At 46.8% G+C, this 24,509-nt stretch overlaps 1 protein-coding gene across 3 annotated transcripts; it reads left to right on the forward strand.

The window, feature by feature from the left end:
* The first annotated feature begins 157 nt into the window (after positions 1-157).
* On the forward strand, positions 158-24,308 carry SLC31A1 (solute carrier family 31 member 1). Of its 3 annotated transcripts, none has more exons than XM_062505581.1 (5): positions 158-183; positions 19,051-19,203; positions 21,469-21,541; positions 21,931-22,099; positions 22,682-24,308. In XM_062505581.1, exons 2-5 carry the CDS (start codon positions 19,096-19,098, stop codon positions 22,881-22,883), a joined length of 552 nt encoding a protein of 183 aa, XP_062361565.1. In that variant the 5' UTR covers positions 158-183; positions 19,051-19,095; the 3' UTR covers positions 22,884-24,308. The 3 variants fall into 3 exon arrangements, with proteins under 3 accessions (XP_062361565.1, XP_062361564.1, XP_062361566.1); XM_062505580.1 differs by lacking the exon at positions 158-183 and adding an exon at positions 14,214-14,415; XM_062505582.1 differs by lacking the exon at positions 158-183 and adding an exon at positions 18,302-18,322.
* The last annotated feature ends 201 nt before the right edge of the window (positions 24,309-24,509 follow it).

Genomic DNA, 24,509 nt, shown 5'->3' on the forward strand with positions numbered 1-24,509 from the left:
CGGAGGGGAGGGACGGGGCGGGGGCGTGGCTTAATTGGGGAGATGGGCGGGGCTTAGATGACACGTCATGGGCGGAACCTGCGTGGACACGTCGAAAAAGGGGCGGGATTTATGGAGGCCCGGAGGGGGTGGGGTTTGCTCGTGGGGGGCGGAGCGAGGGCCGCGGCTCGTGGCGGTCGCGCGGTGAGTGACGGGCGGACTCCCGGGGGGGGGCTCGTGTCACCCACGCGCCCCCCTCCCCCCCATCCCTTCTGAGGGACCCCATGGCCGCCCACCGGCATCCCTCCCCTCGGGCCGGGATGTGCGACCTCGGCCGGGGGCGCCGGGGGGCCCCGAGGGGATGGACAGCCCTGGGACGTGGGGGTGGAGGTGCGGGGCCAGCTCGGTGTGGGTGCGGGCAGCGCTCCCCGGGCTCCGGAGGAGGCGCCCGGCTCTGTCACCCTGCGGTTCCCAAGGTGACAGCCGGGCCCCGCGGCCGCTGCGCTGCCCTTGCCGTGAGGGAGCCGTGACCCGCCAGGGCTCCGGGCTGAGCCAGAGGGCCCGATGGATCCGCTGAGGGCCCTGTGGGTCCATGGGGCTCGGTAGGGAAGGTTGGGGACGCTCGGGCAGTACTGTGCTCCAGGTTCGGTTCTCTTGAGTTACCCAGGGTTACAAGCAGTGCGCTGCGTTCTTAAACATTGGAATAGTTCCTTGCGTGGATAAATGTCTGAGCTGCCTCTCTAAAGCAGTTTTCCACATTCGCCTCATACCTTGAGAAATACACGGTTGGTTTGTTTAATGAGCTTTTTGTGGTGTATTGTGATTTTTCTGTGTTTTTTCCCCTCTTGGCAAGCTGGTGTCTTTATGAGCTTTGTGAGACTTACTGGCTTTGATTTCACCTTAGATCCAAATGATGTTGAAATGCAGAAAAACAATGTGCAGGAGGTCAGAATTGCAATAAGGGTTGATATTTGCTGGCTTTGGTTATTTGCTGGCACTGGTTGGAAATTTTTACTGTCAGTTACTGACTGGATGTTTGAGTCTGAGCAGGAATTTGCCAGGTCTGTTGTGAACCTGAGTATACAGTAATTCAGGAGTTTATTGCAATAACTGAGATATCATTGATTCCACTTCTAAAGGGAGAAGATAAAGGGGAGTGTTAAGCAGCTTTTATATTGCAGAATGTATGATGAACTTAGCATGAAACTTGGAAAAGGTCAGCACTTATTTCTGTTAAAAATAAAATAGCAACAAAAACTCCACAATAATTTGGTGTAAATTCCTGGTGGGAGGAGGTTGTTCCAACCTATGTAAGGCAGGTGGGCATGAACTTCCTTCCAATGGGAAATGTGGTCCCTTGGATGAAGAGAGTGTGTTGCTTTGGCTCCTGTATTTCTGTCAGGTTGGTTGTTAATGAAGTTTTTGTTTTTTTAAGTGGTGAAGACCTGTGTGGCTGAGTCCTGGTGTGGCACTTCATTTCAGGATTTTTAGGTGTATGTATCATAGACTATCCTGAGCTGGAGGGGACCCAAGAGGATCACCCAGTGCAGCCCCAGTTCCTGCCCAGACCCCCCAACAATCCCCCCTGTCCATCCCTGGCAGCGCTGTCCAAACGCTCCTGGAGCTCTGGCAGCCTCGGGGCCGGGACCATTCCCTGGGGAGCCTGGGCAGTGCCCAGCACCCTCTGGCTCAGGGAAGAACCTTTCCCTCATCTCCAGCCTGAGCCTGCCCTGGGATAACTTGAGGCTATTCTCTCAGGACAGAGCAGAGATTGGAGCTGCCCCTTGGGAGGAGCTGCAGCCCCCAGTGAGTTCTGACCTCACTTTCCTCTTCAGGATGAACAATCTCAGTGCCCTCAGCTGCTCCTCATATGGCCCTTTCAGACCCTTCGTCATCTTCTTAGCCCAGTGTTATACCTGTATATATTTCCTATTCTTTTTTTTTACTGGATTCACTGGCACTGGCCAGTTTTAATGCCAGTGTGGTGATGAAGAGGCTGTAGGAGCACATCTTGCAATGCTCAGCAAGCATCACATCCTAGCCACTTGTCCTTTTTTAATTTAGGCTTTGTTTGTAGCCCTCATCTGTATTTGAGTGTGCAGTGGGCTTGTGGTTCCACGCAGTTCCCAGGCAGAGGCCAATTCTGCCTGTTTGTGCTCGAATTCCAAGCTCCAGAATGCTTACTAGTCCTGCTTTTTGTGCTCAGGTGGATGAAACGATCCTCACAAGTGTTTATTAAGTTGATTTTCAGTCTGTTTGATCTTAACTTGCCTCTGCTAGAGCCTGAGGTCAGTAAAGCTTTTGCAGAATTTTTCATGAGTAGCAATATGGCATCTTATAGGGTAAGTCAGCATTTAAATTAATGATCCCAAATCCTGCCATTTATGATGTAATGTTTCCTGAGGCTTTAATCAGGCTTTGGACTCTGCATTATTTTTTCCCCATCCTTCATTAAAAAGGGGGCACTGGGAATAATGTGTGAATGTTGCTGTTTAAATGAAGATTGGTTTTGTAACTAAGGATTTGTTGGTGAAGCTGTGACTTATCTGCTGTACAATACAAAATTTAAGTGATGCTTTTTGCTACAAACACAAAAAATGTTACAATAAGCAGGTTTTTGGTTCTGCTGTTCTCCCCCCCAAAAATAAAATACTGAAAATACAAGAACTGGCAGGAGTTGCAAGCTCCCACACTACTTAGTTGAGAATGGAGGAATTTTGTACAACCATTTCCTACTGTGATTTGGCTGCTTTTCATTTCATATTAGTTTTCTCATCTAGACCAGGCTATTAACTAAGATGAGAATTAGGATGATTTCTGCCAGTAGAGAGGAGAAATTAAATCACCTTTCCAAGTCACTTTGGCATATTTGCTTTTTAATTTTAAAGGTATCCCTGCCACTGTCTCAAACTTGCAGTGGTACAATGACAAGGTTTGTGGGTTTTTTTTTTTAGTTTTTTTTTGTTTTGGAAAGAGTTTTGGGGGGGGGGGGGGGTTTCACTTCACTTCTCCCTTCACAATGCAACTTCAAGATTTGGATTAGTGAGACTCTATCCCTGAACAAAAGTTTAATGCCTGAGAAGGTAGGGCATTGAGAATAATCTTTTGCAGTTTTTTATTAGAAGTAAATGACAAAATCTACCATGTTCACACAGTGAATTTTGAGCAGTGCCCTGAGGAGTTTCTTTTCAGCAGGCTTGTTTTCCAGTCAGACATTCAGTCCAAGAGAAGACAGAACTTTTTGTTCTTTCAGCAAAAATGAATTATTTTCTCCTGTCCTCCTTGGTTTCTCTATGTGATATGAAGACCCTTCTACCCAACAGAAAGCTACCATGGCTCTGCAGAGCCTTCCCTGCCTGGCCTGAAGGTCACCTGGAAGTTAGCAGGAGCCTGCAGCAGAATTTTGGGAAGTTGAGCTGGAGCACATTGCCAGCATGAACTTCTCCACAAGTCTGCTACTTGTGGAAGTCACTGGGAGTCTTGGCAGTTTTTTCTTAGGGAAGGATGAAAAAGACTCAATCTAGTTTATGTTGCTTTTCTCTAGAAAATACAATCTTAGTTAATCTACTCCATTGCCTTTTGTTTCAATCTAATTTTCTGGAAATGTTCCCAATCAGGTCCTAGAGAACAAGATGCCAGTGATTTTTTCATTAACCTTTTTTTCATCTGAAAGCTGGAATCTGCTAATGCAGAGGATAATGGGGCTAGTTATTGTAAACAAATTAAATCCTATTTTGGTATACTTTCTAAAGCCTTTCATTTGTTGGTCCTGGAATTAGACTTTTCTGGTTTAGATGCCAATCTAGAAGTGGGGGGTTGTGATAAACTAGCTCCTTTTTAGTTTTCCTTTTTTATATTTACAGTTTTTAATGTTATTTCCCATTGTCTTTTCTTCCCTTTGTTATCAGTTCATATCTACAAGGGTCTCCAGCTGATTTCCAGTGGCACTTCAGCAGCTGTGATTGCAAGCCAGAACAATGGCTTTGCTTCCTGCTCTTTTCCTCTCTGTGGATGTTATCTTAGAAAAATCTCACATTTGCTGTATCACAGATGTAAATGTCATTTATCATCTGCTAAAGAAGTTACAAAGATATAATCTTTTCACTTTATCTGAATGACTAGAGCAGTCCATAGTAGTTCTAGAGCACAGGCCAAATGCTGCAAGTGATTGAGGCTCTTGTGTTCTCACTGCTTGCTCAGCATGTCCTGATATGAATCCTGAGAAGTTGGGAGAAAACTGGGTGCAGAATGGAGGAGTTCTGGCATGGAACTCACCGTGAGTGCCCCCAGCTCTTCAGAAACTGTGGGAGAGCCAGTTCACTCCCATAAACCCTCTTTTCCCACATTACTCATTAGTTATCACTGATTCAGATCTCATTCCTCTGATGAAGGTACAGCAGCTTGGAATATGAGCTTTGTGATATATTTAGCTGATCTTCTGGCTAACCTGGATAAGGAGAACCTTGGCAGTCTCGGCTCTTTGTTTTTTTGTGTTTTTTTTTTTGCCTAAACACTGCGTCTAAGGGGAAGGAGTGCCGGGCAAATGCACTTTGAGGCTTTTTTCACATTAGAGAGAATATATTTGGACTTGGCTCTGTAGGATTAAGAAGTGCTTTGAGGCCACCTATGAGGTGCCGTGCTCATCTGAGCTAATGCTGTGAGCAGACAGGCTGGCCTGCCCCAGAGAGCTGGGAAAAGCAGCTCCTGGAAAGGGACCCGGCTCCAGCCTCCTTAGGGAGAGGCTCATCCCTGTGACCCAGCCTTGTCTGATGTCTGTAATTGGTGGCTGCACTCAGAGTGCAGTGGGACAATGGTGGGACAATGGCAGCAGCTCGTGCTACCCTGGCTGCTCCTGGCTGGGCTCTGCCGGAGGCTGGACTGGGAGCCAGGGATCCCATCGATCACTTGCTTCCCCTTCCCTGAACCTTTCCTGCTCCCAAAGGCTTTCAAGCAGTTCGTTGGCACAGCTGGGCTGCATTTCCAAGCTTACATCTTTTACTTGGGAAAGAAAAACACTAACCATCGTGGAGCAGACTCAAAGGCAGTGCTCCCAGTAGGAGCCATCCCAGTTCACTCTCCTGCAGCCCTCGGGAAGTCACCGCAGTGCTGCCATCGGCGTGGCTCCGTGGGAAGGCATTTCCGATGGGTGAATGAGCTCATGTGCATCAAAGTGATAAGGGAAGTGGGAGCACAAGCTCCCGAGGAGCACACCCAGCCACGGCTTACTGTGCAAGTGAAATGCAGTCGGTGTTGGTCTGGTTTTCTTGGCTCCCTTGTTTGTTGTCTGAGCTTCTGGTCTGATGGATTTGACAAGAGGCTGAGTCACGATTTCTGGGTTCTATGCCAGGATGGTTTTGTACAAATCAAGTTACCATTGGCTTTGATGTCCCTCATTAACTTAGGGTAAGACATCTCGTGAGGATGTGTTGAACTTTAGTGTTCAAGGTGGTGTCAGGTGAGGCTGAAATGTGCTGGAGGAGCATGTTATAGCTGCTGTCAGGTGAAAACTGAACAGCTGCAAACGAAGTTGAGAGTTCCACAGCTGCCCTCATGTTCCTGTCACAGGCTTGGTTATACTTGTAAAGCCCTTCTTGTGGTCTTATCATAAACAGCACAGAGCAGTGTCTGTGGGATATCGTTCTGTATAGGTGGTAAAGCCTACTGCACTTGATTCTGATTTGCTTCTAGTTTAAAAATCCACTTAGCAGCAGCCTGACTTTCCTTAATTGTCTGAATTCCTCAAGTAAAACCCTCCAGGACATCACAGCAGGATCATGTGCGCTGCTTGTCAGTTGATCCCGTTTTGTGTAACTCTTGCTTGAAACCACAGCCCCCACCACGAGGCCCCTTGTGTTGCAGGGCCCAGCACAGTTGTTCTTGTACTTTTTCTGCTTTGTTCCTTTTTTTTTTTCCATAGCAGTTGTTGTCTCCAGCTTTCCAGGCAGAGTGGTCCTAGAGCCAGTTACCCTTACATGGTTTATGCACAACTGATGATTTATCTGCCTTGTTTTGTTTTTTTCCTCACTTCCCAGTGCTCCTGAAAACTGTCTGATAGCTTTGACAACATTGCATTTCTTCATTATGGGGCAGATAGAGTCACAGGGTGATTTAGGGTAGAAGGGACTCTAAAGTTCATCTTGTTCCACCACCTTCTGCCATGGGCAGGGATACCTCCCACTGTCCTAAGCTGCTCCAAGCCTCATCCAGACTGGCCTTGGAGACTTCCAGAGGATCCAGAGGCAGCTACAGCTGCTCTGAGCACCCTGTGCCAGGGCCTCCCCACCCTCCCAGGGAACAGTTTCTTCCTAAAATCTTAACCTAAGCCTGCGCTCTCTCAGTTTGAATACTAAAATACTTAAATACTAAAATAAACTAAGCTTGCTTTGTTACAATATTCAGAAGCAAGCAAATTACTAATTTATCTGATAGAGATATAAATGTTTGAAATGTGTTTTGGTTAATGTGTTGGAAAGTAATCTCTGCAATGCACTTAATCAGATCAGGGAATTCTAAAATCTCTTTGCACTTGTGCAAAGATCTCATGAGGGAGGCTCAGAAACTGCTTTTGCTGCTCTGTGGATCTCTGTGTGAGCATCCCAGTGCTAGGTCTGGCCCTAAGCTAATCCAAGCATTAGTTAATGATTAACCTCTGATAGAGATAATGATGTGCTTGTCAGCATTATGTGAGGGTTGAGAAACTTTGATCAGTCTCAGACTTATTGCCTCTCTGGAGAAAAAGGCTCTGCTGGACTCAGTAGATGGAAAACCTGTCTCTGGAAGAGTAAGTACTCAGCATTTTTCTCCTCTGAATAATTTCTGTGTTGGATTAGCAGCTCTGTGGCTGTCCAGGGGTTTGAAAATGATGAAAAAGCCAGGATTGGAAGCTCTGCTTCCCAGAGTGTTTTTTTTGTCACTCATGGAAAAATTGTTGATGGCTCTTGTTCCAGCTTTCCATGCCCTACATGGCTCTTCCTGTCACAAGAGTGTCACGAGGCCAAGGCTCTTCCAAAGATAGGTTCCTTTCTAGAGACTCAAGTTGATGGCTCTTTGCCTCTTCTTGATACTGGAGATCTTCTACCCTGCTGAGATGACTCAGTAATTTCAGTAATATTTCCAATACTTTGGTTGCATTTTCAAAAGGAAAATGCTCTGTTCCATGGACTGGGGCTATGAATTTGTTCTCTGAACCCTTGCAAGTATTTGCATCTCTCCCTGGAAGCTGTTTATGTATCACTGTTCCATCCACTTGCTGTTTGCCAAGTTCAGAGATCAAGAGTAGGAAGGTGCCTCTGGTGATGGATATTTGGTCTTAACCAGCTGCCAAAACAGAGATCGACTTCCTGGGCTTAATTAAAAACCCACTGGAATGGATTTTGCCAAGGGTGACCCGAGTTCTACCTTGTATTTTGCCCATGAACAGCTTGAGGCTTCTCAAAACAAGTTGGAGGCACAAAATAATTTGATTCTTTGCTGTGGTGGAACGGGTTCTTGTGTTGAGGGACAGTCGTGGATGGTGCTGCAAAATGAAATGAACACATCCGTTTCTCTTCTGCAAGAAAAGTTACTTTTCGAAAAGTTAGTCTTGTGAACTCTTATGTCTTTGAAGCCTGCATTTCAAAGGTGACCCTGACAGGCCAGAGCAAGAGCTGGAAATGCCAGGGTATCCCAGTTAGAGCTGACATCAGCTTGTGGCTGTTGAGGCAGTGTTTGACACAGGCTGGAACGTGGCAGCTCCAGGGAAGGGGAATGGTTGAGTGGCCACCTAAAAATGCTGTGTCTGCACATGGACACACTTCTGAGGGGTAATTACAGACAAACAACTGCTTAAATATGAAAAGAAAGGAGTGCAGTGGAATAGCTCTGCAAGGATACTTTCCCATGTGGTGTAAGGTAATGTGTGCCTGGCTGTGCTGGACATGGGAAAACGTGTGTGAATTGCTTAAACCATTATGTCTCACATCATATGTGTGCAATGGCCTCCTAAAAATTACCCAGGAGTTTTGGAGTGTGGTTTTCTTGTTTTACAGATTCTCAAAACACCTGAAAGTCAGTTCAGAACTTGTACAAGTGTTGCCTTTTCTAGGCTAAGTCTGATTATAATGTTGAAAAGCCGCCAGAGAGGGAAAATGAACTGTGTGAAAATGGGCAAGTAGGGTAAGATCTGGGAATCTCCTGTGAACCATGTGTGCTGGACTCCCTTTTATGAGGCCTCTAATAAACCAGTGCCGTCCATTTATTACCTTCAGGTTTAATTTTACCTGCATGGGACAAAGGTATTTATGCTGTTGCAAGATAAGGTCTGTAAAGAGGTAATAACAGATAACATCTGTAATCCTTCACCTGTATTAAAGGCCCACTAATGCACTTCTAGGATACATTGAATCACTTTTGGCTCTGAGGAGACTTGTGCTTCCTTTCTTGGGAATGCACTTTTTGACTCTGCTTTAATTTTGTGTCTCCTGAGATTATTTTGCAGTTGTACAGGGTTTAGGGCTTGAAGACACCATAAAATCACTCTGGTCAGAGCTGTGTATGCTTTGTGGCCTGGTGTATCCTTCCTGCTCCAGCAAACCATGGAGTGATGGTTTATCAGGATTAACTTGTAAATAGTTCCCTGTTTCTTAGAGATGGAATGTTTCTGCATGTGGCCACTGAACAGCCACAAACAATAATCTGTTCTTACCCTGTGGACAGAAACATTTTTGTGGGAGACAGGCTCCTTTCCGTATGTGCAAGTGGTGCAGGAGGTGTTGAATGTGCAGGAATCTGGATGCTGAATTAGTGACCATGATAAAGAACCTTGTATGCAAATGGTGAGGTTTGTTGTTTTATGTTTTTTTTCATTTGAAGAGAAAACTTCTCCCTTAATTTAAGAAGTGCCTGTTATAGGTAGAGGAATATATGCTAGAAACTGTTGTTGATTAGGGCATATGATATATGAAGTGAAATTCTCCACTAGGCCTGGTTTTTCTAAGGAAGCAGAAGTTGTCTAATCTTACAGAATACACATCTTGCAAGATGGGGTTCCAAATATTAATTATTATTATTAATATTTACATTAATAATATATAAATTTATAAATTTATTTCTAAATATATATTAAAATATATATTTGTATATTAATTTATATTAAAATTTTATATTAGAATTATTTGAAGAGTATCACAAGTCTCAGGACTCTGTCCCATTTGTTCTCAGCCTCCCCTGAGGCAGCAGGGTTCCTGCTCTCTGGCCATATGGATCACATCTCCCTAGTCACCATTCCTGTGTTTGGTTGTGTAACATCTGAGCAAAAATCACCACTGAGGATAAGGAAGTATCTGTTTATTCAGGAATTACATAATCTTGGAAATATGGGTCACATGGGCCTGATTTTCTGTCTCCTCTTCCCAGTGCTTTCCTGTGTCTCCTCATGGCTCACAATCCTTGGCTGTCCTCAGCTGGCCAGTGAGTGCTGAGAGTTTTTAGCAGGAGGTTCCCAGGTGGCTCCTGACTGAGCACCACCCACCCTCCTGCTCCTCCATCTCAACATGGCTCTTACTCCCCTGGTCTTTGAGCCATTCTGCCTTATGTCTGCCTAAACTTCCTCCCTTCCTGCCAGGTTTCTCCTCCCTGGCTGCTGAATCCTGGGGACTTTGTGACCTGGATTTGTGTTACTGTGTTCCTGTGCCATGTCCTGGATGATGTGAGGAAGAGAGATGAAGGTGATGGTGTGGTCCGCTGGTCTTCAGACCTGGGCTAATTGCTTCAGAAGGCTCTGATGTACACAGGAAGTGCCGAAGTGCTTCTGCAGATGCCCCCTGGAATTGCCTTTGATGGAAACTTGTTAGTTCTAGCTCTGAATTCATGCTGGCATAGGCTGGCTATAAAGAGTTTTGGTGTGTGCTGTGCCTTTTATCCTGGATGCCTCTTAAAGAAATTGTAACATATTCTGTGCGAGTTTCAGTATCTCTGGTGCTGTGCTGTTCTTCCAGATGCCAGAATCACAAGTCAGCTTTGGTACAGCATCTCCTCTTCTTTGGGAGCTGTAGGAGTGGCAGTCATTCCTTAGTTCTTGCATGTCCTGAGGTGCCTCAATTCTGCCACTTTCCAGAAATGTCTGTGCTCTGACATGCCAGAAAGGGGGACAACTGCCTCATCCACCCAGACAGAAAGGGGAGCAATGAACAGCGTGGGGCAAATAAGGGATCCATGAGGGAGGAAATGAAAACGGGATGGAGAACACTGTGCATGTACAGAATGGAAGAAATTGTGCTCTTAGTGGGCTTGAGCAGGACAAGGCACTCCTGAGTGCAGGAGTCAGAGCCTAGTGCAGAATGGATGTGCTCTGACTTTGACATCCCATAGGACACTGGTGTCCTTGCTGTTTTTGCCCAGAGGCCAGGGCTGGCTGGAGCTGGGAGCTGTTCTCTTGGAGGAGTAACATGGAGAAGGGGAAGTTTTGTGGTGGATGAACATTGAAACTGAAGAATGAAAGAGATGCCAATCACATTTTAATTGGTACCACCTTGTCAGAATTCCTCCTCAGAGCCTGCTGATGTAGCAGCTCCCCTTTATGAGTACAATCTTCATTGGCATTTATTGGCAATAAAAGCACCTTGTGGTTGACATGTCTGTTCCTGGCCCTCTGCTCCTGGTCAGCGTGTGGGCAACTCCAGGCCAAGTGAGCTTTGCTTTCTTCCCTGAGCTCCACTTTGGATTTGCTTGGCTTATTATAATCCCTGGCTGGGGTTGTTCAAGACAGCCAAGGCTGGAATGTGCTCTAATCCTTGGAAAGTGTCCCACTGGGGACTTCAGGTCAATTTGGGTTCATGCAGATTGAAAGTACTTGTGTTTTATCAGAATGTGAGCTGGTTGTTGCTGAAAACTTCAGGTCATAGTTTTCTTGACATCAGTTTCTCCAGAATGAGTTTGCTGTATCCTGCCTGGTTGTCCTTTGTGTGGATAAGTATCCTCAGCCTTGTGACAGCCTCCAGCACCTCTCTGCCTCCCAAAACTCCTTCCCTTGAGCCAGGCTTCTGTGGCAGATGTGCTCTGAGCAACATCTACCAAACAGACTGTTTTACAAGGCTGCACCCCGTGGCTTTCACAGCAGCTGCCAGACCCAATCCCAGTGGAATTCCTGGTGTCATGCCCTTCCTATTGTTTTGCATTGGGCAGGGCAGGGAGTGTGTTGCATTTGCAAAGGCTTGAGAACGTTCCAGTCACATGTACCCACTGCTGTACTCTGAGCCCCAAAGCCTGGTGTGCACCTTCCAAACCATTGTCACCACAGCAGAAGGCAAGGAGCTGTGCTGAAGAGATGGTGCTGTCCCATGTTCTGCCAAGAGTGGGGTGCCCTGGGGAGCTTGTGCATGTGGGGGCCCCAAGATTTGGCCCAACAGTTGGAGGCATGGATCAGTCTGAGATTGCAGTGCTTCTTTCACAGGAAGACTTAATGTTCATTGGGATGTGTGTGGGATTCCTTTGTAGATGAGGGGAGTTTCTACCCCTGCATTGCTGACCTTGGATTTGTGAGGGACAGAGACAAACTGAGGTGTGACAGAGTTGGTTCTGTTACCTCTTGCTAAAGGTTCCTGTGCTCATGGTGGAAGTGATCTCACATGCGCTACCAAGGCAAGGCTGAGAAATGGCCAGTACAAGCAGAGGGTATTGCAGGATAGCAGAGGAATAGAAATATGATTGGAATGTTAAGTTGGAAGGCACCTTCAAGAATCATCTGGTCTAACTGCCTGGTCTCAGCTCGGTGGAGACAGTCAAGGATCACTCCTGGATCTCCATGCAAAGCTCTGTGTGCGTTCCAGGTGTTTGCACCTGGGCTGGGTCAGACTTCTCTGCAGAAATGAGTCTATAGGCAGGAAAGGGCTGGCAAGGACTCCTCAGTTTTGCCACACTTACCATGAGGATCCTTCTTTGACTGCTTTGCCACCTCCTGGAGTTTCAGTATGGCTGAGGGAAATGCTTTACCACAGGGAAGGCTCAGTCTGACTCCCCATTATTTTGCCACCTGTACACAGCTCTTGCCAGCATTTCTCAGCCTTTCCTCTGATGTTACCAGGCTTAGAGTCTGAGGTTTTATGCTCTGCAGGGTTGTTTTCTGCTGCCTTTCACTCTGTTGGGCCTGTGGGTAATGACATGGTGTGTACTTCACTTAACGAAGTTGAGTGCATTGTCCTGTAAAGAACAATCTGTCCTGGGTTATTTTTTTCTTCTTGTTCAAAGATTACAGATTTCCTGAGGTGTCTGCAGAAGCTGGGAGATTAGGAATGACCGTGCCCTTCTAGGGAAGCCTCTAACAGAGGGTGACCAGACAAGTTTGCTATGAAAATAAACTCCATCAAAGGGCCATTATTGTAGCCATGCTGAGAGGAAGAGCTCTGGCCCCTCCTCAAGTAATGGGGATTGTGCTGAATGGCTGTGACCAGTTTTGCTTGAGTTGTACAGCTGAGGGATGCTTTGATTCAGAGCAGAGGACAGGACCTTAAGGATTGAATGTATGCTGATACTCCATCATCTTGTTTTAATCTTCATTTGAATTAAATTATGCATGTAACTGCATCAAGATGCCAGATGATGTGGTACAGCTCCAGGAAGCTTGTGTGAGCCAGCATCCCAACTGGAATCCACATTCTAGAACTGGAGCACAGTTTGGGGTTTTTGCCCATATGGAGTGGGCAGCCTGAGCCATGGGGACACAGCAACCCAGTAGAGAGAGGGACAAACATATTGATACAAGAAACACAAGGATTTGGTAAGAATAAAATAAGCAAATTATGGCAGCCAGGAGGCATGAAGTGTGGGTGTTAGAGGAGCATTTACTGCAGGGTGTGATTGTTGGCCCCAGCCCTGTGATCTGCCTATGCTGCAGAGAACCTGAGCTCAACTCTGGCTTAAAGCATCACCCCCAAACCTCCCTGTGTGGTTGAATGTGGTTTTTCTTTACTGTCCTCCCACATCCTTCCTGTGGGGTTTGTCAGGATCACCTTAACAATTGTCTGTCTCAGCCTGGGCAAATCCCATCAGTTGTGGACATGGCTCATGGACAGCAGAGTGGTTTTGATGTACAGAAACTTTGTCATTACCTTCATCATCTACAGCTCTGCTGTATTGGTTCCAGTTGGGATCCTCAGTGGAGGTGATGGCAGAGGATAAGATCTGTGTGGATTTCTTCCCTCACAAAACATGAAAACCCTGCACATCATTTTAAAATCCCATTCTTTTCCTTTGTTGTGCATTCCAGCTGGGAAACCCAGACTCTAGGTGCTCCCAGATTGGCTGCCTGTCCCTGCTGACTGCTTCCATCCTGGTATGTCACAGGCTGCCCAGGCATTGTCCCCTTTTGAATCTGAACACAAGATGTTTTCTACAGCCCTGCTCAGCTCTATTTTTGCCCATTATTGTCTGCTCCCTGCTCTGCAGCCTCTGGCATTTCTGGCTGGATGTCCTTCAGAGTGCCTGTGATCCTCCAGAAGTTCTGAATCCTGTGGGTGTGAATAGACTGCTCATAGGTAGACAGGGAGAATGTGCCCTGTGTCACACTGTGTGTTCCTGCTTGGCTCTGCTGATCCAGTTTGAATCCAGCAAGTTTCCATGGTCAGGGACAAGCCTCAGGAAATCCAAATTTGTACAGCCTCACCCTCAGCGTGTGTTGGAGCTCCTGAGCTGTGCCCATCTCTTTCCCTTTATCCAAACCCCTTCTGGTGTGTAGAGCTTTTGTGAAACCTTAAACTACTGGGAAGAGGTTTAGGATGAGACTCTAAGGTGGTGAGGCAGTACCAGGGTAAACCACAGTTCTGCTGTGAGCTCAGAACATTCCTTGAGTTCTTAATATAGCTCTAAGAATTCCTTCTTCAGGAACTGTGCAAGGGAAAAACAAGGTGTGCAATTAAGTGTGCTGGGCACAGCACAGTCCCTCCCTGTGTCTCAGTGCCAGCCTGGGAAGCTGCTTGGGAGAGTTCCAAGGGGAATTTTCACACTGGGAAACAGCAGTGTGTATCTGTAACACATATTCTCCTGCATTACTGAAGAATGTGGTGTTTGTTCCCTGTGTCTTTCAAGTGTATCTTTACAGCTTGGCCCAGGGGCCCTGGCTGCCATTGCTGGGTGCTGCTACAGCATGAACAGGTGGAATTGGTCTGTCCCTCAGTTCTGGAGCTCTGCCTGGGATCCTGGAAGAATCACAAGTCCACCCATTTGGAAAGGAAGTGGTTAAAGTAGAAAAGTTTGCCAGGAAACTGAATAAACTAAAAGCAGTGCTTAGGTCTCCTGATGACAAGCTCAGTGGAGCCCACAGCTAGAGCCAGTGAACAGAGCTACAGTGTCTGCAGGCTGCTGCTTCCCTCCCACTCCATTTACAGCACTGCTAAACAAAAAAGGGATTGGCCTTGGGACCACAAGCTGGGAGCCAGTGGAGCTGGGTCTGCCAGGGGCACTGCTGTAAGTAGAGCATTGGGAACTCCTGGGTGCCTTTTCATTCCTTCTGTGTTTTTTTTTTTTTTTTTTTTGTAGCAATCCTTTGTGTCATGCAGCACTGATCTATGTGATATGTAAGCAAGAGGTCTTTGCTTTTCCAGCTTGCTATTTTTAATCATTTTCCCTTGGCTTTCTCTTAGGAACTTTGATTTTAATTCTTAGTAAACATTACCAAGTCTTTCTTACTTGTTCAGGAGAAGAGAGGCACCTCCTGACCCTGTTCTTGCTATCAGAAATGTTGGTGGAGAGATACTGGGTACGAATCACTCCAGCTGTGCTGAGAGGAGTCAGGAAGGTTCTGAGCAGGAGCCAGACCTGTGCTGGCCACTTCATTAGCACCCTCTCTGTGGGACCAATAACTGCTCTAAAGGACCCTGGAGAGGAGATTTTTAAGGCTCTGGTCCTTTTGGGCAGAGCCAGTGGTATTTTATTTCTTGGGTTTTCTGGACTGGTTTGGGAAAGATGAGGCACTCTTTAGAAGGGAAGAGTTGATACTGTAATTGGCATTGATTTAGGGTATTGATTTTGGACTTCTGGTTTAGAAAGGGGCTTCATTCCCTTGGGAACTTTAAGGAAGATCTGTTGCAGCTGATTGTAAAGTACTTTCTGGGAGCTTGGTAGATTCTTTGCATAGTGTGTCCTGTTTTTGTACATCCCATGTTTCTGCACTGAAAGGTGTATTTTCCTTGGGTGTTTGCCACAGGGAAAGCTGTGATTTGCTATGAATTTGCAGGACTCTGGATGAACACAGCAGAAGCAATAGATTGGGAGGCTGTGGAGGGGGTTATGTCTAAGGGCAGTGATTTTTGGCTGAGACCTGCTTGGAAAGACTGCTCAGGCTTTGGCATCTCATCAGGTCCAGCTTGTTTACCCGCACTCATGTGTGCCCTGCCACCTCCTGCCTGTTCTCCCCTTCTCTGTGCCCTGGAGTTGCAAATGTGGCTTCCTGGTATGTGGGGGGTGAGGCAGCACTGGTTTGGTGCTGGTGGAGGGTGAGGTGAGTCCTGGTGCTGACAGTGCTGCTGTCAGATCCTGCTCCTGACTGCACCTGTCCTGATTCAGCCTGGTTTGCAGAACTGCCATGGTGGTTTTGCAGGGCTGGGACAGAAGGGCCTGCTTGAGGTTCTGCTTAAAGAAAGAGAAGTCCTGTGTGGAGCTCTGAGTCTTGCAGCTTTCCTTAAAAAATCTGAAGGGTTGTAAAATGGAGGCTGTGGTTTCTCTCACCTGGGGTAGTAGCACTGAGAGGGAAAGAAAGAAGCCTTGGAGGAGAATTTCCTCATTCTTCTCTCCTGTTCCACCCTGTTTGTTTTCTAAGGCAGTAGGTTACTGCAGAGCATAAAAAAAATCACTCTGTGTGTGTCCCCCTTGTGACAGGTTCACCCTGGGGTCTGTTCCCCTTCAGGTGTTCAGAGCACCTGATCCTGATGCAGTCATGGGCTGTGGCACATTCCTCTCCAGGGCTCCATGCTCAGAAATCCACTCCAATGCCTCTCCCTCTCAGTGCAAACATAGGGAGCAGACAGCAGCCAGAGATCAAATCGCCCATTCAGGCAGAAATACCTGCTGAAGGGCTGCCTTTGTACAAGGCTAAACCTATTTAAAGAATTTACAGTAATAGAAACTTGTAGGGGGGTGGAATTTTTTTCTTTCAGGTCTAGAGTCAGCCTTGTGGAAACACCACCTACTTGTGACACACAGAGCTACACATCTGTCAGCTTTCTCCTTAGGAGCTGTGCAAACCAATCAGAGATTTGCAGCTTGGAATATTACACACCCATTAACCTGCTGCTGCCCTTTACATTGTTTTTTACCTTGAGGCTTAGGTATAGAACTCCTAAACTGTTAATCAGAGTCTGATTGTCCCCTGGAACAGCTGAAGTGGCTCAGATGAGGTTATTTCCTCTTAAGGTTACTTAATGCCCTGTCCTTCCAGGATCTCATAAAATGTCCTTCAGTCTTGGGTGGCTGCAGTGAGGGATTGGATTTGGTGTTGCAGCACTGGGATAGCATGTGAGGCTCTCTCCAGGTGAGGTGAGCTTGCCCTTTGTAACCTATACCAAGGCCTGCCCAGCCACAGGCAGCCACTCCTGAACACCTGACCATGTTCTTTGTTCCCACAGAGTAAATATCCTGAGAACACATCCAGTGTTTCTCCCTTTCTGCAGACAATGATAAATGAGAAGGAAAGGAGTGAAAAGCTGGACACAGCCCAGCGACAAGGGCAGTTTTTCATCTGGTAACCAGCCAGGGCTTCTGTGGAGCATTTTGGAACCTGCTGAGCTTGGCAGGAATGTGAAATCCTAAGAGGAATAAATAATTATTGGACAGTAGTGGCTGGTGAGGATGTTGCACTCAAAGGAAAAGCAATGGATCAGTCAACTGAGAGAAGAGGGACAGCTCTAAACTCTGCTCCTTGTGACAGGGACAGGAGCCAGGGAACGGCTGGAGCTGGGCCAGGGCAGGCTCAGGCTGGAGATGAGGGAAAGGTTCTTCCCTGAGCCAGAGGGTGCTGGGCACTGCCCAGGCTCCCCAGGGAATGGTCCCGGCCCCGAGGCTGCCAGAGCTCCAGGAGCGTTTGGACAGCGCTGCCAGGGATGGACAGGGGGGGATTGTTGGGGGGTCTGGGCAGGAACTGGGGCTGCACTGGGTGATCCTGGTGGGTCCCTTCCAGCTCGGGATATTCCATGGTTCTGTGATTCCAGGAGATTTTGGCTGTGGGAGAGGGGAAGTTCTTGTGTTACGTCTTTCCTCTCAGCACATTTACCTTTGATCCTGTGGGTAAAGCACTTGGGCTATTCTTCCTTCCCTGATGCAAAAGACAATTTGAAGTTTGTGTGTTTTGGCAGAGGATTCCTTTCCCAAGTGTTTGTATTTTGCAGTTCTAGAGCCGGAATATTTCAGCTCTGGAACAGGATAATCTTCCATTCTGCAGTTATTCCTTGGTGAAGTTTTTCTGTGTCAGCTGAGCTACTGCTTGCATTGTTCTCTCTCCTTTTTATCTCCCCATGAACATGTTTCTGGTCTCAATATTGAAGCACAAATCAGGGAAAAAGTGAGCTAAAAAAAAATAGCAGAAATATGGACAGAGAATTCATTCTGCTTTAGGCAGTGCTGCTGGATTCTATGACAAGTTAATTCACAGAGGATTATTGTGAGGTTGTCTGATGAAATAAGGAATGGGCTATAAACTTCACCAGCACAGAGGTGCAGAACATCTATGCAACATCTGAACTATGGGTTCCTGATGTCACTTCTTGGTGCTTCCCTCCATTACTTAATTTCAGTATCTGCTGGGTGTTACTTCTGTCTTTCTCTTGAGGTCCTCCCCAGCACTGCTGGGGAGTTAGCTTCCTTACCTTCCCCAGATCTTTAATTCCTCTCATTGGTCACTTAATTTAACCCCAAAGCCCCTGGATATCCCCTGTCATGGATGCTCCACAGGGCTGCACTGGTACTGGTGTTCTGGGCCAGCAGTGACCCCTGCACAGGGTCACTGTCACATGCTGAGCCAGCTCCACCCCTGGCTGCTTTTCAGGGCTTTATTTGCTATTTTCAGTTCAGAAAGCTCTTCTAGAGTCTCATTTCCTCTCTTCAATCTAAATATAGCTATGCCTACCTGTTCAAATATCATGCTGCCTTTTGGCTTAAAAAGCTTGAGAACAAACACTTTTAAACTCTCCTGATGATTTATGTGGAAGGAAGTCTGTCTCTCATTTCTTTCTAAACTTTAATTTGATGAAGTGTCTGAACTTTGCTTTTTATTTCCCTTGGTTTTACTTCAGTGCAGGACTGGAGTGGGAGGGTGCAGAGGATTCCAGGCAGGGTCCAGCAGGACAGATGCTGTGCTTTCAGGACTGACTGGTATTCCCAGGTTATTTTCTCTCTCATTGCTGTTTCTACCTTATTCCCACCAGCAATTGCCAGCCCAGGCAGTGCTGGGGCAGAATGCAGCAGCCATGCCCACAGGTAACCATGGAGGGTATTTTTATTTAGAGTGTCCAGACATCCCTGATTTGATGTAATCACATTAAGGATTGGGACTGGCAGCCTCTTGAGTGTTTCTCTCACTGTGGGTAATGTGATTAAAGGGGAGATGTGGCAGTGTAAAGCTCATGGAAATGAAACTGGATTGCCTGTAGCAGTTGCAGACCTTTGTCTGGCAGTAGGTCATGTACCAACTAACACAATTTCTGTATTAAACTGCTCCCAATAAAATGCATAACTGTCAATTAAAAGAAATCCTGTGATCTGATCCTTTAGTATATGCAATTTAAAGTGGTGCTCGTGATTTTTTTTTGCCTCTTGCAAGACTGCACTTGGGAAGGGGCTCTGTTTGTTTCTTGAGTAGATAAGAAATGTTCCTTTATGCTGAGCACTTGCCTCAGGTGCCATCTCAATCAAATTAGGCTGCAGAGGGACACACCTCCTTTAAAATGTCCTGCTGTGTGCTCTCTGTAGCCAGAGCAGGAGCATGAGGAAGCTCCAGGAGTTTTCTGCAGGCAGCAGTTCTCAGTGGCTTGGAATATTTTCTTGTGCAGTAGCAGTAGAGAAACCACATTCTGTTTAGAAAAGGGCTTCATTTTTTTGTTTGTTTTTCAGGGTCCCACTTTTATATGTGCCTTTCTGAATCTCTCTGTCCTCAAGATGTCTCACCACATGAACAGCTCCATGCTGCCAACATTGCATCCTCCTGAGCATCACCACCCCACCACAGCCTCGGGACATGGGCACGGATCTGACATGATGATGATGGTAAGTGGAGAAGTCAGAATTAACCAGAGTTTTTCCTTGTCTGTGGTTCAGAGTAACTTGTCGTCTTAAGAGACTGTGCTCTTGAGAACTGGAAATGAACCTGAGCTTTGGAAGGTAGGAATCCATCCAGGTTAAACAGAGATGCCATTGTGGGTCTTCTGGAGTGAAGGAGCAGCATGAGGGATACAGAGCAGGAAATGGATTTTAGAGCTGGAGATCCTTTGGCAAAACTGTCTTTTCTTGCAAAAACCTTTCCAGCAGCCAGCCTGGTGTCTGCTCTGCAGCCAGCTAAGGGCAGAAATGCAAAGCAGGAGTTTTCCTGAAGAAAATGCATGGATGGAGTTCTCCAGGATGGCAGTGAGAGCCCCAGGCAGCCCTGAGAGGATCGCCCAGCAGTGTGAGGGGCTGTGCTGAGCTCCCTCTGTGCCCTTCCCTCCTGAACTCTCAGAGCATACTGCATTTGGGGAGCACAGCACTGCCAGGGCTCTTTGCCATCTTGGCATTAAGGCTGGTCCTGATTCCTGCTGCTCCAGCTGACTTTGATTCCAGCAGGTTCAGACTTGTGCATTCTGGCATCACTGAGGCTTTGCAGAGATCCTGTCCAGAGTTTCCATAGAGATCACCAGAGGATCAGTGTTTGTGTGTAGCCAATTCTAGGAACTCTTTCAGCTTTTGCTCCTTTTCCTAAATACTTTTGGAGTAAGTTTCAGATTATCAAATCGTGTCTGTTTATGGTTAAATTTCAAAAGGAGGGGAGAATCAAATCAAATAAGAGTGTTAAATAAGTGTGTCTTCCACATCAAATAAGAGTGTTCTCAGGAGTGGATTTTGCAAACCTTCAGTTTGGAGTTTGTTTGCCAGCTCTGTGCCTGAGGAGAGAACCAAGAATCACTGCTTCTATTTCTATTGCAACCAGTGTAACAGCAGGAGAGGAGAGCACCAGAACAACCTTGGTGGGCATGGCCCATGTGGAGCTCAGTCCAGCACTGCCACTGCTCTCCCTGTGAAGCTCTTCCCATCATCTCAACTCAGTATTGGCATCCCTGGGCCATCACTTTCCATGTAAATATAATTTCTTTACGAATGTCAGGTGTTCACTGAATAGTTACAGGACCCTGCCTTGCCCTGCAGCTGAAAACTGAGTAATTGCACAAGATTTTAAATTCATATTACAATTAAATCTGTCAGGGAAGGCAGTACATAGGTGCAGCATGTTAGATAACAGACTGAGCACATTTAATGTGTGTTTTCCCATTCTTCACTGGTACCAAGTAACAGGCTCAGGTTCAGCTGCAGTTCACTGATTTATGTGGGTTTTGTTTTAAATGTAAATATGTTCAATTCATTGAAGAGATGAAAAGTACTCTCTAAAAGGCGTTTTACAGTATTTTCTGCTCTGGGGGAAATGAGCTGATTCTTATGGATGCTGAAGTGAATCATAATTCTGAGCTTCAGCAAATAACCTTAATTAAGCAACAAGGGAAGTTCAAAGAGAAGTTACTCTTGCTTGGTCAGGACTTCCCATGTGAAAATCCTGTGTGCAGCTGTGCCCAAGACATGCCAAGCTGTATTTACCTAGATGGGAAGTTTGTATCAATTCCAGCTGCTCTGGGGATCTTTGATGTCTTCCCTTCCCACAGCATTCACTGTGCAGGGTCAGGAGCCCTTGTTTTCACCCATGGGCAGCTGTGGACTGGCTTTACCTCCTTGTGTAGCTGTGTTTAGGCCTCTCTTTCCCATAGGATATTGGGAATTCCATAGGGAGACAACACTGGTGGCACAGTGCAGGAGGAGACCAGAAGACTCACCTGTACAATCCTTACCTGTATCAGATGATGTCCAAATGGGGAAGGGAAAGTGCCCTGCACCTCAGTTCTGGAGGGGATGGGGAGGCAAGGAGGAGCTCCATGGAGATATCTCCAGTCCCTGACAACTGCTAATGCTGAGGAGAAAAGGAGCTCCAAAAGCAAGGAGAAGGCACTTCCCTGGAGTTCTGTGAAGGACAGGGCCTCCTGCCCAGGACTGCTGAAGGAGCTGGGAACTGCAGCCTGGAGCATCTCATCCCTATCTCTCTTGTGTGTGTTACACCAGATCTACTGTGTGTGTTACACCAGATCTACTGGAGACTTTCTTGGTGTTTAGGTGGTGACCCAATAAACTGATCTGAGTTCTTGTTCTGATACAAACCCCATTGCTACACCTTGCTGTGAGCTTCTTGGGATGAGCTCTTCAGGCTCATCTTGGTGTTCTTTGTGTTTTGGGCAGGCCATGACTTTCCACTTCAGCTGTGAAAATGTGCCACTCCTGTTCTCTGGACTCACAATCAATTCTCCTGGAGGTTAGTAACACTGTCTTGTGCAGTGCAGACAAAAGATTTGTAGTTGGTGTTTCAGGATTCATGTTTCAAGGATTAACCTTGTTACTTGTGCTAAAAATCTGTGGTCATGCTGTGTTGAGTCAGGTTGAAATAGCATCTGTGGGGTGAAAGAAAAGTGGAGATATTTGTAGAGTTTAAGAGTTTGGTTTTGTTAGCAAAAGTGATTGCTGCTTTTGCTTTCTGGGTGAAATTGCAGTGAGTGTTTGGATGAAATTCCCATTTCCCACCTATCTGTGCATGCACACAGAGCTGGGCCATGCCTGTGCAGCACAATGGGGTTGTTCAATCACACAGTGACTCTGCTGATACATTCTCTTGCCCAGAGACAATAATGTTTCCTCTCTTGTCAGAAATGGCTGGTGCTTTTGTGGCTGTCTTCTTCCTGGCCATGTTTTATGAAGGCCTTAAGATTGCCCGGGAGTGTCTGCTCCGGAAATCCCAAGTCAGCATCCGCTATAACTCCATGCCAGTGCCTGGCCCCAATGGCACCATCCTCATGGAGACACACAAAACTGTGGGGTAAGGATTACACTTCATTCTAAAGCAAAGCTCTGCACGTGAAACTGGCACTGAAGAATGTTTGTGCAGCCAGTTTTGATCTCTGGAGAGTGTCCTGCCTCCAGACTGGGATGCTGTGTGGCACTGGAGGATGGGGGACACCTGGGCACCCTCAAGGATGGGGACAAAAGGAGGAAAGCAGCAAGGAGCCAGATGAGCTCAGGGTTTTTGTAATGAACATCTCTGGGGCAGTTCCCAAGATCACAGTTTGGGTGTTACATCCAGTGACCCCGACAGAAAACACTTAGAATCCTTTTGTTGACAAGTAATCAAGGCCTGTGTGTTTGAATGGGGGGTAAAAGAAGCTTGGCAAAGTCTGTTTCTCAGCTAAAAGTTGTGTCCTCCCAGCAAGCTCCGTGCTTGCTTTGCTCTATGAGCAAAACCACAGCTCCAGGTGCCAGCTGTGCTCAGGAGTCCCTGCCCAGGCTGGTGCCATCTTCTCTGCCATCCCACACCCACCTTGTTGTCCTGGTAGCTTTCTCTTTGAGGATGTGCATTTCCCACCTGTTCCCTTTGCTGACTTGTTTGGGTTTGTGTTCCCAGGCAGCAGATGCTGAGCTTGCCTCACCTGCTGCAGACTGTGCTGCACATCATCCAGGTGGTGGTCAGCTACTTCCTCATGCTGATCTTCATGACCTACAACGGGTACCTGTGCATCGCCGTGGCCGCCGGAGCAGGCACTGGATACTTCTTCTTCAGCTGGAAAAAGGCAGTGGTGGTGGATATCACAGAGCACTGCCATTAACACTGGGTGTGCCCACAGGCCTCTCCACCCCATCTCTGCAAGAGCAGCCACCTGAGAACTGGAGCATTCCTAAGTTGCCAAGAGAATCATGATAAAATTAACTGGAGTTCACCATGGGTTCCTGGAGGGGTGCAGGGATGTGAGGAGCTAGGACACGCTGCTCCCCTTGACTCTTGAGAGTCCATGGCAGCCATTCTTGGCCAGGATTTGCTTCATTCTTAGATTATGCTGTGATTGAAATTAGTTGGCTGACAGAACTGTAGAAATTATTATTCTAAAAAGAAAACAAAACCATTTCATTTTAAAATTGTAAATGCTCATCAGTGAGGGTTTAATGAACGTGAGGAAAAGATCAAAGTTGCCAATAATGTGTGAATGGCTGTTTTAATTTTGATTTTTTTTTTTCATTGTGTACATAATGCCAGGGGACAAGATTGCTCTGGCATTGTGGCTTTTGGGGCCAATGATACCTTTTGCTGTAGGACTCAACCTCTGAGAAAGATTTGGTGCTGCACATCAGATAATGCTCAGGTGTGTCCTGGCAAGGAGGACTTTGACCCAAGGATGTGACCTGTGTGCTTCAGGGCTTGGATGAACCTGCCCTCCAAGCCCACCAGAGGATGATGAGTGTTGTTAATCTTATGTATCCAGCAGCTTTACTCAGCCCCTACAGAGAACACTTGAGTTTGGCTGCTTTCCCTTTCCAATTATGGAACAGATGCAGGATAATAGTTCTGTATTTGCAGGGCAAAAAGATTCCAAATAAACCATTGATCCCACAGGTACTTCATGTGGAACTGCACCTGGATGGAACTAGAGCTAAGCTTTGGGTTACTAGAACTGGTTCTGTAAAAGAGGCAAGAGTTAAATAATGATTTAATGACACTAAAGTTAAAAAGGCTGGAGGGTATTCCTGGATGGAGGTGAAGGGGGAAAACAACCACGTTCCTATAAAGAAGAGACCTGGGGAAGAGGAGAAGGAAAATACAGGGTTACAGCAGCCTTCAGTGTCTCCTTAGGTGAAATGTGGAGCAGCATGAGCTAATCCAAAAGTATTCCTGACCCAGATGACTCCTCTTTGTCTTGATAATCACAGTGTCCCCATGCTGGAGGTGCAGGTTCTCAGTGCAGTGGGGAACAGGTGCTATGGTGCAGTGAAGAACTCAGTCAGTGCTGTAGACTCTGCTCAGTGCCCAGGCAGGACAGGCTGTGAGGGGGCAGAACCACCCTCCTGTCTGGTGCCAGGCAGGGCAGCTCTGGTTTAGCACCTGGAGGTTAAAAAAGTTGTGCAGAGTGTGATGCAAAGCTGGAGTCTTCCCTCTACCCAGCTTGCCAGGTTTGTGCCTGTAACTGGCTGGAAGAGAAGACAGTGTAAATTTGGGAAAGGCACTGACAACAGGCCCCACTTTCAGAGTGGGCCTGGTGTCTGGGAGATGCCATGAGAACAGGGACTCCTGCTGGGATAAAGCCTCTGGATACACACAGGAAGGTTTTTTTTTCCCCTGAAGATGCTGCTGGTGACTGCTGGCAGCAGCTGTGTGAGGAAGGTGAATCTTCGGAACAAGATTTTTCAGCCCCTCAGCCTTAGAGGGTGAGGCCATCTCTGTGTACCTGGGTGCTCCATGG

The sequence above is a fragment of the Cinclus cinclus genome, chromosome 19, assembly GCF_963662255.1.
Source record: "Cinclus cinclus chromosome 19, bCinCin1.1, whole genome shotgun sequence".
NCBI classification, from domain to species: domain Eukaryota; kingdom Metazoa; phylum Chordata; class Aves; order Passeriformes; family Cinclidae; genus Cinclus; species Cinclus cinclus.

Bases quoted from the DNA above. Each gene is read 5' to 3' on its own strand.
- SLC31A1 (XM_062505580.1), top strand. From the start codon at position 14,248: ATGACAAGCTCAGTGGAGCCCACAGCTAGAGCCAGTGAACAGAGCTAC. The intron at 14,416-19,050 runs GTAAGTAGAGCA...TTTGTTTTTCAG, and splicing joins GGTCTGCCAGGGGCACTGCT to GGTCCCACTTTTATATGTGC. The intron at 22,100-22,681 runs GTAAGGATTACA...TTGTGTTCCCAG, and splicing joins GAGACACACAAAACTGTGGG to GCAGCAGATGCTGAGCTTGC.